This window comes from Ictidomys tridecemlineatus, chromosome 5 (assembly GCF_052094955.1).
Source record: "Ictidomys tridecemlineatus isolate mIctTri1 chromosome 5, mIctTri1.hap1, whole genome shotgun sequence".
In the NCBI taxonomy this organism is placed as follows: Eukaryota; Metazoa; Chordata; class Mammalia; order Rodentia; family Sciuridae; genus Ictidomys; species Ictidomys tridecemlineatus.
The window spans coordinates 46267707-46280367 of NC_135481.1; the positions used below are offsets into that span (position 1 = coordinate 46267707).

At 42.4% G+C, this 12661-nt stretch overlaps 1 protein-coding gene across 1 annotated transcript; it reads left to right on the forward strand.

Moving 5' to 3' along the window:
* Nucleotides 1–8564: 8564 nt before the first annotated feature.
* LOC101976670 (ubiquitin-like protein ATG12) lies at nt 8565–9175 on the forward strand. Its single transcript, XM_005337148.5, has one exon. The coding sequence runs from the start codon at nt 8580–8582 to the stop codon at nt 9000–9002; it is 423 nt and encodes a 140-aa protein (XP_005337205.2). The 5' UTR covers nt 8565–8579; the 3' UTR covers nt 9003–9175.
* Nucleotides 9176–12661: the final 3486 nt, after the last annotated feature.

Consider the following 12661-nt stretch of genomic DNA (forward strand, 5'->3'; position numbering starts at 1 on the left):
AGGTAAGCGCTCTACCACTGAGCTACAACTCCAGCATCAACTGTGATTTATTTTTAAAATGGACATGTTTCCTCTCTTCCTCTCCTGCTCCTCCCTATCTCCTCCCTCCCTAATCTCAGAGTAAACAGGATTACCTTTCTTTCCCATCCTAGGAAGAGTTATCTGTCTTTGAGCATATACCTAACACAGAAATGAAGTAATTCAGGTGTTGGGAATGGCACAGAAATTGCTATCTCCCAAATTAACAAGAAGTGAATTATAACTCTGGACAGAGAACACATGGAATGTAGCCTTTGAATCACCTCTTTAAAAGCCCCCTGTCCCCCTGATGGGCAGAATTATAGCCTCTGGGACCAGACAGTTTCCTGTGTTTCTCCTTCACTCGCAAAAGCCACGTCCTCATTATTGGACTGACATTGGGGACAAGGACTGAGCTTTTGGTAACAATCTCTTTTCATTACTTTCATGGTCTAGTGTTTCAGGTCATGGCAGCTGGAAGGTATCTTTAGCCCTGAAGGATGGGGGTAGGGGACTGAAAGACTTGGCAAGTCTAGGTCAAGTTAGCCTTGTATAATAGTTTTGGACAAAACATCTCTTAAATGCTCATCTCTTATCTGCATGCAGAGTTGAGTAGAATCTGACCCAAAAGTTAAGGCAATGAAGGAGAGAGGCACACTTTGAAGACAGAAATGCCAAGTGTTTTCATCCTGTTCCAATTGCCCATCAGACATGTTAGGCCCAAATGAAGAATCAGTGTGGCCTTCAGATCCCTGAAGCTACTGTTAGCCCACATGTTAGAGATATTACCTACAGCAAAGCTAGTGAAAAGGCTATGTATTATCCAGTTGTGTGACCTCCCAAATTAGGGATTTGAAGTCATTTAAGAACAAGTGAAGGGGCTAGGGTTGTATGTAGCTCAGTGGTAGAATGATTGCCTAGCATGCATGAGGCACTGGGTTCGATCCTCAGCATCACAGAAAAATAAACAAAATAAAGGCATTCTGTCCATCTACAACTACCAAGAATAAATAAATAAATAAAAGAACAAGTGAAGGGGTTGGGGATATAGCTCAGTTGGTAGAGTGCTTGCCTTGCATGAATAAGGCCATGGGTTCAATCCCCAGAACCACCAAAAAAAAAAAAAAAAAAAAAAAAAAAAGTGAAGCTAGGCATTTATGGCACACACCTATAATCCTGAAGTAGGACAGAAGAGGCTGGACACCTGAGGAATTTTCAGGAGTCAGGTTTCTTGACTGCAGGGTTCAGAAGTGGCTCCTGCTAGGAATTCTTCCTCTGAACAATAAGTATAGAAATTCTTTGAACTTTGCGGGCAGGGGGCGGGGTGAGTGGGGTGGGGGTGGGGTGAGGGGATGAGTTCATATGACAAACTCATTTCATTCCATCCTCTAGACAGATAGGGATTTCACAAGTTTTTCCTGCAATTCTGGCATTTATAAACAAAGAGAAAGTTACAAATCTGCCTTCTGCAGATTTTTACTGATAGCTGATGTCCTGTGCAAAAAGCTCTCTGATAAGAGGAAATTTCATGTCACAAATATGGTAGGGGGCTTTCTGCTCAATTATAGTAAGGGGTCTTCTGGGTGGGGGGGTCTTTGGCCTGCTTCATTTCCCCCTTTGATAATCGTTATTAATTATTTAAATCATCATCATCCTCCTCTTGGCTTAAAGCTTTATATAATGTCATAGTCTTAGTTGTTGTCTTTTTCTCAACAGCTGCTTCTATAGTAGACCCAATATTTCTAATGTAAAGGGGAGCCAAATATGGGAGCAATTAACAGGTCAAGAGCAGAATACCTACTATGCCAATTAAGCTTTTAAATTCACCAACAGTTGAAAATCATCCTCCAAACAGTAAGGTTGGATACCAAGCTTTAATGTGCTTCAAGATTTGAACTGGCCCATGTGCTAATTTTCTGATATTGATGGCTATGTCTTTAACTGCCTGTTCATTATCTATTTGAAATGTGACAGTCTGAATTGTTGAACTTTTTACTATCCACCCCCCTCCCTTTTTTTTTTAGTCCCCTGATTTGAACTGATGTTTCCGAAGCAGTGGTCCTGAGAAGTGAGTCCCGGTCCTTTGTTCAGTGAGATTTTATACATTGTTTTTGGGATACTCTGTGTGTCACAACATCACACAGCAAATCATTGAACCCCTCAGAAAAATCAGACAACAACTCTTTTTAGCCAGTAGGTAATCTAATGTCATGTGGTTTCGATAGATAGCCACACACATCTGGGTCTGTTATGTGGTTAGGAGATCAAAGGTTGTGGCAGTTTGATTAGTAATAATTTCCAGTACAGTTTGTAAGTGAATAATCCTGTTTAGCATGTAAATAGGAGTTTTATAGCCCCAACTGTCATCTTGTGTCCAGGTAGCAGGACTATAAGTAGCAATAATCCTCTGGGGTGGCCAGTCATCTTCACCCCAAGTTTCTTGACATCCTAGATTAAGTTTCTAATGGACCCTTTTTTCCTTGGCCCTGTAAGGCCAGATTCGTAGGACCCCAATAGACCTCCAGGAGCTGAATCCGATGCAATCACATTGCAAACTCGAGCCTGGACTCACAACTATTTCCGACGCAGCAGTCCCAAGGAGTGAGTCCCGATTCTTTGTTCAGTGAGATTTTATACATTTTTGGGGGGATACTCTACGTGTCACAATATCACACAGCAAATCAATCCACACCACAGGAAAATCAAACAACTCTTTTTTTTTTTTTTTTTTTAAAGAGAGAGTGAGAGAGGGGAGAGAGAGAGAGAGAATTTTTAATATTTATTTTTTAGTTCTCGGCGGACACAACATCTTTGTTGGTATGTGGTGCTGAGGATCGAACCCAGGCCGCACGCATGCCAGGCGAGCGCGCTACCGCTTGAGCCACATCCCCAGCCCCATCAAACAACTCTTAACATTGATTAGCACATTCACTGGTGGGAACAAGTTGGGAAGAAGTGATTGGTTAGTACAAGAGGGGGATTCGTTTGAACTGATTGGTTTAAGCCCTGAGGGGTGTAAGTGCTAAACTACATGGTTTCCTAACATGTTATGAATTACCGAGAGACTACTGGGGGGGTCATCTGGCATCCCAGGTATTTTCCCTGTGTCATGCTGATTGGTGGTTGTTAGGGGGTTGCTAGGGGGTTGCTATGGGTCCTCATCTAGTAACTGACACCTGGCGCTGCAGATCTCTTCTGTTATTTGTAGACAAACAACTCAGCAGGGTGGCTATGTATGTAGGAGTGCTCTGTGGGTTTTTCCAAGAACAAGGGTCACCCCCCCACACACCTACCCTTGGACAGGCTTTGCTCTGAGGTAGAGACTGGTTTCTCAAAAATGGAGTCACATCAGTTTCTCACAGACAGCCTCTGAGTGACTGAAGCAGAGCTGTTGGCCTTCTGATTCTTGAGGTTCTCCAGAGTTTCCTTCCTCTGGATGGTCACCTTAAGGAGTGCAGCAGGGTCTGGAGTATACTCCTAGTCCATGGCTGTGGGCTTGGGTCTGGTATAATAAATCTAGGGACCTATCTCTGTTACCTTTACTGCAGTTGGGTTGGATAAAATAACAGTGAAAGGGCCCTTCCAAAGAGATTTCAAAGGTTGAATATTCCATTCTTTGACTCAGACTGAATCTCCAAGCTTGAAGGAGTGGTCTTTTGTTCAGTGAGATTTTATACATTGTTTTTGGGATACTCTGTGTGTCACAACATCACACAGCAAATCATTCCACAGCAAATCATTCAAAGTTACTGGCAACCGATTAGTTGAGAGTCTGTAAGTGTTTTCCTAAGGCCTGAAGCTGTTATCTAAATGTTAATTTCCTTAAATCTCCCTGTAATCCCCTGATTAGTGGGAGAGGCCTCCATACATTAGCTCACCGGGAGAGAATCCTTTCATCTTAATGGAAGTGGATCTAATCTTTAACAGTGCAATAGGGAGGATTTAATCCCAATGTAGGTGAGTTACCTGACACAGTTTACCTAAAGTCCTATCTATCTATCTATCTGATATTTAAACTCTTGGCCAATAATTATATCACCTCTGCCACAAAAGCTGGCCCATTGTCTGAGCCAATGGTTATCGGAATGTCATATCTGGGAATAATTTCCCAGAGGAGCACCCTGGTCACCTCTTTAGCCTTTTTAGTGTGGGTTGGAAAGGCTTCCACCCAACTGGAATAAAAACACATGAAAACCAAAAGATATTTATAGCCCCATGAGCGTGGTAGTGCAGTAAGGTCCATTTCAAAGTTCTCAAAAGGTGCTCCTCCTATAGTTTGGATTCCTTGTAGAAGCCTTGTTTCCTGGCGTGGGTTGTTGTGGGCAAGCTTTGCACTGTTTATAGATCACCTGGGAGATGCTTGTGAACTGGGGACAGAGGAATGATGACTCAGAACAGTCTCAAGCGTCATTCAGCCAATGTGTATTCCTCTGTGGAACGGTCTATTTAATAAAGTCAGGGGCTAGAGTCTCAGGGATGGCTATTCAGCCATCAGAAAATCTCCACCATACACTTGGGAGATACCTTCCTTTTTCAGTCTTAAACCAATTACTTTCATGTTAGGAATATTTTGGCTCCTGTTCTGTTAGAGGATCAGGCAGAGGACAGCATTTAAGCCAGAGACTAAATTTCCTTCCTGTTTCTTGCAGGCAGCTAACCTTGCTTTTCTGTCTTTTCTTTGACAACAGCCCCCTTTTTGGTGGCCCTGGGAATGTATAACTGCAACTTTATTTTTATTTTTTATAGTGCCCATACTACATTTAGAAGATTAAGAATTTTCTGTCCATGTTTTATGCCCTTTTCTCCTGTGTTAATTAGCCCCTTTTCTTTATATAAGGCTCTATGATCATGAGGGGTGGTGAAAGCATACTTCCAGTCTGTATAGATATTTACATAGATTTCTGCTGCCAATTGGAGTGCTCCGGTCAGAGTAATAAATTCTGCCTTTTGTGCTGAAGTTCCCTGAGACAGAGGCTTTGTCTCAATGGTGGAGTCCAAAGTGCATATACCACTGCATATCCAGCAAGATGAACCCCATTCTTTATGAAACTTCTTCCATCTGTGAAGTACTCCACATCAGGGTCCTTGAGGGGCTGGGCTCTCAAGTCCAGTTTACTGGAGAACACTTTATGACCTCAATGGAGTTGTGATCAGTTTGCCCAGTCCCAATGGGTAGCAGAGTTGCTGGGTTTAGATTTCAGATGACTTTAATGTGGACATAAATGGATTTTCATATAATGTGCCCTGGTATCTGATCATCTTCTCATTAGTCAGCCAATATTGTCCTTTATACTCTAACATGTCAAAATTAAATGAGGAACTCTGATGGCCAATTCTTGTTCCATAACCAGTTTATCAGCTTTCAACACCAGCAGGATGATGGCTGCAAGGGCCATGGCTGCAAGGGCCTGTAAATAAAGTGGCCAGATTTGGGCTCTAGAGTCCAGCTGTTTCGATAGATAGACCACTGGATGGTGCCATGTCCCCAGCATTTGAGTCATGACTCCTACAGCTATTCTAAGCCATTCATGGACATACAGAAAGAAGGGCTTTGTGAGGTCAGGGAGTCCTAGTCCAGGTGCACTGGTGAGTGCTTGTTTAATGTCCTCAAAGGCCTTTTGCTGTGCTAGCCCCCACATCAGAGGATCCTGTTCTCCCCCTTTGTGGCTTCATAGAAAGGTTTTTCCAAAACTGAAAAGTTGAGGATCCACATATGAAAGAATCCAGCAGTCCCCAAGAACTCTCTGATCTGACAGTGGGTTGAAGGGACCAGAATTGAGCAGATAACCTGTTTAGTTTTGAAGCACAGTTGTCGCTGCTGCTGTCCCTGAGTCAGATAGAAACCAAGGTACTTGACTTTTTCTTGACAGATCTGAGCTTTCTTCTTTGGAACTTTGTAATCCAGCCTTACATAGGAGAGTGTGAAGCAGCTGTGCCCCTTTCATGCAGTCCTCTCCAGCCAGCAATGGATCATCTACATATTGGAACAACATGCACCCACAATGTCTTACAGGAAAGACTTTTAAGTCAGAGGTGAGGGCTGTCCCAAAGATGGTTGGTGAGTTTTTGAAGATCTGTGGCAGCCTGGTCCAGGTCAATTGTTAAGGGCATTCTTTCTTCCATTGGCCCTTTAGATGGAAGTAGGCACATCAGTTTAGTCTCAGCTTAGTCCCTGGGTTAGGTGATTCCTTCATTCAGACCTTCTGTTGGCCCTGTATTTAGCTCCAGTTTTGACATTTGTTTTGATCCTGGTGGGGCCACCCCCCCATCCCCCCCCCCACCCCCGGCTTTGGGTGACCTCTGGATTTACAGTGAGGGAAGCCACAGGAGACCATCTCTTTTTGGCCTGCCTCTCGTTGAGCCTCTTGGTCTCTGTTGATGAAAACTGTGGTGGCCACTTCAATCAGCTCACTGGCATTCTTTTTAGCAAGGTCCAGCAAAATTCTCTAGTTTTTGGAGCTCTTGGTGAATGTCTCTCTGGGCTTGTTTTACTTGCTGGTTATTTGGTGTCTCAGAATCAAAGGGAAGGGAGGGTCACATAGTTATTCATAGCACTGACTGGGGCTTTCATTGGGCTTTTGGAGTATTTATGAAAGCTTGTTCATGTTTAGGGCTCTCCTTTCCCCTTCTTTTAGGCTGCCTTTGAGGGTCTCTTGATATATCTTTATCTTTAGATCTTCATCTTTGTTGGGGTCCCACCCTGCATCTGTGTTGGGGCATTGGCCTTGACATAGGCCTGGATATTGCCTTGTGTGTCTGGAGCATTTCCCTTTAGCCACTTTAAAGCTGCTCATGTCACCAGCTGCATTTTTCTGTCAATCCAGCTTGGCTGGTGGGTTTTGATAATGGATTATACCAAATCAATCATTGCCCAGGGCTTCTCTTTGTAGAAGGGAGTATGAGTTTTCAGTTCAAGAGATCAATGGTGGTGAAAGGCTGGCATACAAAACTACATTTTTTCCCCTCAGATGTTTCCTTCCTGGTCATCATAGGCAGGGCCCCTTTCTCTCATAGGGGAATCAGGAGAACTCTCATCTGGGTTGTGGTCTTGGGACAAGTTTTCTGCCTTGGTCTTGGAGGGTGGAGGACTGTCTGGCTCTGGGGAAGACTTTGGCACTGAGAGCATTGAGGAGGAAGGAGTAGCCAGTGTCAAGGGGTCACCATTTGTTTCCTCTGGGGACAAGGAGGCTGAGGGGACAGTTTGCTGTCTCCACCTGTTTCCTTTGTCAGGTTTTCTCTGTTTAGTTTCCATTAATTGAGTCTTAGAGGCTACTATAGTCTTGGATTATCCTTCCAGACAGGCTCTCAACCAAGGAGGCTATTTCTATACTCTCTTTCCAACAATCAGTATTAGAAAATTGGTCTAGAGGCCTAGGGGTTCTGACAATTTAAAAGGTCCTCACCAAGGACACTTTTGTCTAAAGGTCCTTTTGTTGGCCTTCCACCTCAAGACTGGCCATTCTAATTTGCAAAGTATATAACCTTTGTGGAGTGAGCTTTAGCCCACAGTTAACTTTAAAATCTCCCTTAACACTTTGTGGAGTGAATTTCACATAGTTGCTATTAAAACCTTTCTTAAAGTTTTATAACATACATTTCAAAAGACTCAGTTTCCTTTGTGTGCCTCTCATGTTCTACCCTGCATTGGTATTGCACACTTAGGACAGGACTCACTTTGTCTCTAGCTATTTCCCTTGTGGGGACTTAGGGTCCTCTTAGCCTTGCAGGTTGGTATCAACCCTTGATCTGGAGCTTCCACCTAGATGTTGGTTGGTGGACTTCTGCCACATTGTATGAGGCATCACAGAATCGTGGACTAGGAATCCGGATTTGCTTTGGCCCTTGTGTTGGGTGGGAACCTTTCCCATGGGAACCCTTCCCTCTGTCTCATTCACACACTTTTACACAGACATAGTCAGAGCAAAATTTCTATACCATCCAAATCCCAAAAATTTCACTACCAAAAATGGAGTCACTGACCCAGAACTGCTTGGGTGACTCCCTGGGTCCTTTTTGGCTCAGTTTCTATGAAGCTTACTCAGAATCCTCAGAGGTTGATGAAGCCTCTTTCCTACCTACTTAGGCCTCTATGGGGAAGACAAGTGGTGCTACCACCTTTTGTCTAAAAGGACACTTTTGTCTAAAGATCCTTTGATCTACCTCCTCAGTTTAGCGGGTGCTCCAAGTTCTCTAGTCCTGGTTCCTGTTCCTTATGGGTGGGTCCCACTGTGCTCCAGGGCAGCAGCTCTGGGGTGACCTGTGAGTCACCTCACCTACAGGCACAGAGTATCCTGTGGTGCACTGAGAAGTGTTGTCCTCCAATGTCCTGGGGAAGCCATATCTGGAGACAAGAGAGGCAGAAAAGCCATCTTTGCCTCCACTGTACCATCTGGGTCACCAAATGAAGTAGGACAGAAGAGGCTGGACACCTGAGGAATTTTCAGGAAGCAAGTTTATTGACTGCAGGATTCAGAGGTAGTTCTCACTTAAGAATTCTTCCTCTGACAATGAGTATAAAAAGTCTTTGAGGCCACTTCCGCTCTCTCTTTCCACCGTGCAATATGGCGGAGGAGCCTGAGTCGGTGTTGCAACTCCCTTCAACTGCTGCTGCCAGCGGTGAAGGACTTATGGATGTCTCCCCAGAAACAGCCACTCCAGAGCCCCCATCTTCTGCTGCAGTCTCACCGGGGACAGAGGAGCCTTCAGGCGACACCAAGAAAAAAATTGACATCCTACTGAAGGCTGTGGGAGACACCCCTATAATGAAAACAAAGAAGTGGGCTGTAGAGCGAACCCGAACCATCCAAGGACTCATTGACTTCATCAAGAAGTTCCTTAAACTTGTGGCCTCGGAACAGTTGTTTATTTATGTGAATCAGTCCTTTGCTCCTTCCCCAGACCAGGAAGTCGGGACCCTCTATGAGTGTTTTGGCAGTGATGGTAAACTGGTCCTACATTACTGCAAATCTCAGGCCTGGGGATGAGCCACAGAGAAAAACAGCTTGCTACTCAAGATGATGTTTTCACAGAGGAAAAAGCTCCATAAAGTTCTTATGCTGTGACGAGACTTAACAGATATCAACTACTCAGCATGTGTCTACTGTAACTCATATTCATACATAAGAAAACCTCTGTAGAGTGAATAGACTAACAAAAATATGATTTGTGTTAATACACAAGTCTTCATAAAAGATTGACATCACAGTATGCCTGTTACTCCTGCCTATTACGACCATTGTTTCAGATCTGCCTCCAAGATTGAGAAGATTGAAACTACATGAACTTTCATTACCAGTTTTCAAAATGATTGAAATTGTTTACTTATAGAACTAGTACTCTGCTGATTTCTTTCATGGAAAAATTAATTTACTAATAGGTTTTTCCGTTACTTTTTAACTCATTCAAGGAAACGTCAGGGGTATAAGAGGTTTATGTTTTTTCTGTTGAATTACCTTGTCAAACCAAGTCGCATTGACCTCTTAGCTGAATACCTTACATAGTCCATTAGAGGGCAGTCCAGCTGATAAAAAGGGTTTGGTTAATCCGGTTCTACATCTTTGCCAGGTGAAAGGAAATAAGACTTTTCTTGTTAATTTCTGACCAATATGTAGCCAAGAAAGCAAGTATGTTGACAAACTGGAAGACTTTGAGAAAATAATCACAATTTAATTATGCTTGGAAACAGAAACAATTTTACAAATTCTAGACAAATGAGTTTTATAGGATTTTTTTTTTTTGGTACTATCATTTAAGATTGAGTTCCAGTGTTGTGCTGCTTATTTAAATATCACTTATTTAAACAATGTCCAAAGAACTTGCTGAGTAAACCTAAAATCATTGTGTACTTCATATTATATTCAGATTGAAAGTATTCAAAGAATAATTGTAAAATAGCCTCAAATTTTATGTGTATGTCATGCCTTGACTAAAAGAGTACCATTTAAAAAAAAAAAGTCTTTGAACTTTACACTCAGTGGGGGGAGGGCTAAGACGTTCATATGACAAGCTCATTTCATTTCATCCTCTGGACAGACAGGAATTTCACAAGTTTTTTCCTGCAAACCTGGCATTTATAAACAGAGAGGAAGCTACAAACCACAATGCCTTCTGCAGATTTTTACTGATAGCTGATATCCTGTGCAAAATGCTCTCTGATAAGAAGAGGAATTTACATGCCACAAATATAGCATGTGGGGGGTTCTGCTTAATTATGATAAGGGTCTTCTGGGTGGGGGGGTCTCTGGCCTGCTTCAATCCCAGTGACATGGGAGGCTGAAGCAGGAGGATAACAAGTTTGAAATCAGCTTCAGCAATTTAGTGAGGCCATAAACAACTTAGCAAGACCATGTCTCAAAATAAAAAAATGAAAAAGGGCTGGGAATGTGGCTCAGTGTTTAAATATGCCTAGGTTCAAATCCCTGGTACCAAAACAAAACAAACCCAAGTGAAGCTAGAAAGTTTATTTAGATTTTTGCTAACCTAACAAAGGGGTGGGAGAAAGAAGATGAGAGGATTCAATGAACATAATCAAGTACCTCTATAGGGCCAGGGTTTTATTTTGTTACTAGGGAGTGAATTCCCAGGAGTGCTCAAACACTGAGTCAAATATCCATCCCTCCTTTTATTTTTTATTTGAAGATAAGGCCTCACTAAATTTCTTATATAATTGGAATCATAAGTCTCTTTTAAGTCCTTTATTTATTATTTTAGTACTATGTTTTACCCAGGGGTGTTTTACCTCTGAGCTACATCCCCAACCCTTTTTAAAAAAATTCTTTTATTTTGAGACAGGTTCTTTGTAAATTCAGCAGGCTGGCCTCAATCTTGTGTTCCTCTTGTCATCAGCCTCCTGAGTACCACCATACCTGGCATCTTTTTTTAAATTTTATTTATTTATTTATATGTGGTGCTGAGAATCGAACCCAGTGCCTCACACATGCTAGGCAAGCACTCTACCACTGTACCATAACCCCAGCACCCCCGGCATCTTTTACCTACTATTTAAGTAAGGCCAGGTTTCTGTTATCTTCTGTGTTTTCCAAGGTAGTTCCACGACTTTTATAATTTTATTTTTTCAATTTAGGCAATTCATAGATGCGTGGTTAAACATTTGATTTTTATACTTTTAATCTTTTTATTTTTTGTTTTTATTTTTGCACCCAGGATTGAACCCAGGGGCATTTAACCACTGAACCACATCCCCAGCCCTTTTTATTTTTTATTTAGAGACAAGGTCTCATGAAGATGCTTAAGGCCTCACTAAATTGCTGAGGCTGGCTTTGAACTTGTAATCCTCTTGCCTCAGCCTCCCAAGCCACTAGGATTACAGGTGTGCACTATGGCATCCAGTATACCTTTAATATTTTAACAAAATTTAACAATTTTTAATGATGTTATTAAGTTTAGGACCCAAATCCAAAGAGTAATTATAATTACATACAAATTACTATAATTAAAATTTGATTTTTAAAAAATTTCAAAAGCTGAGCAGAATATTTCTAAAGCATCATAAACAGAACAGTTTTAAGACTTTAATTTTTTTTTTTTAAACTGGGGATTGAAGCCAGGGATGACTTAACCTCTGAGCCACATCCCCAGCCCTTTTTATTTATTTTCTTTTATTTTGAGGCAATTAATTTTGTAAAAAATGGTTTATCAATTCCATTTTTCTATAAAACTATGGGAGAAACTTCCAATCAATACACAACTGTCACAACATGAAAAATGTACTTTATCAAACTTTGAATCTAAGAGCATAAAAATATTTCTTTTAGCATGTCTACAGTAATTGTCTATGTCTTTCCTTGTAATTCTTTTAAAAAATTCCACATATCCCCATTGTTATCTTCTGTTCCAGTTATAAGAAAAGGACTTGGAGGAAGAGATTTGTAACCAACCATGCAAGTAGTTTTCTGCTGTCCCTTCTGTCCAGAGACTTGTAGTTGTGAGGTATCACACTACCCCCAATAATGGAAGCTTTGATAAGAGAATTCAAGTCTTCATCACCACAGATTTCAAGCTGCAAGTGATGTGGAGTGATGCTTTTCTTTGAGATGCTTAAAGGCTTTACTTGCTGGATATTCATATGTACATCACTGTACTTGGCAGCAGTGACATCCATCCTTCTTTGGCTTGTGGTGTGAGTCTCAACTGTCTGTGGATGTGGCCTATAGAAAACTGAAGTCCAGCTCTTTGTGAGCCAGACACTGCCTTGGCCTTGGCCTTGCCACTATCCTTTACAGGTTGTGCCTTGGACTTGGTGTTGAGAGCCACACCTGAATTGGCCCCAGCAAACTTCCAGCTGATTGGCTCCTCTGCGGTGATGCTCATTAGGCTGTTTCCCCGCCCTTTCAGACCGCGGAGCTGCTCATTGGGGGACTCTTTTGGCTCTGGCCACGTGACCCAGCCAATCGGTCTCAAGAGCAGGAGGAGTGGGGGGTTGAGAGGCTCGCTGGAAGCCGGTGGTGGCAGTTGGGCTCTGAGGGAATTCCTGAAGAGCTAGTGTGGTGTGGCGTGTGTGTGTGTGTGTGTGTGTGTGTGTGTGTGTGTGTGTGTTCTAAAAATAAAGTTTGTTTCTGCTTGACAAGTGGCTCATGAATTGTGCCTAGCCAGTCTGTGGCATTTGGTGGCCCGCACGGGGAAT

Coding starts and splice junctions, on each gene's coding strand:
- LOC101976670 (XM_005337148.5), top strand. CDS start 8,580: ATGGCGGAGGAGCCTGAGTCGGTGTTGCAACTCCCTTCAACTGCTGCT.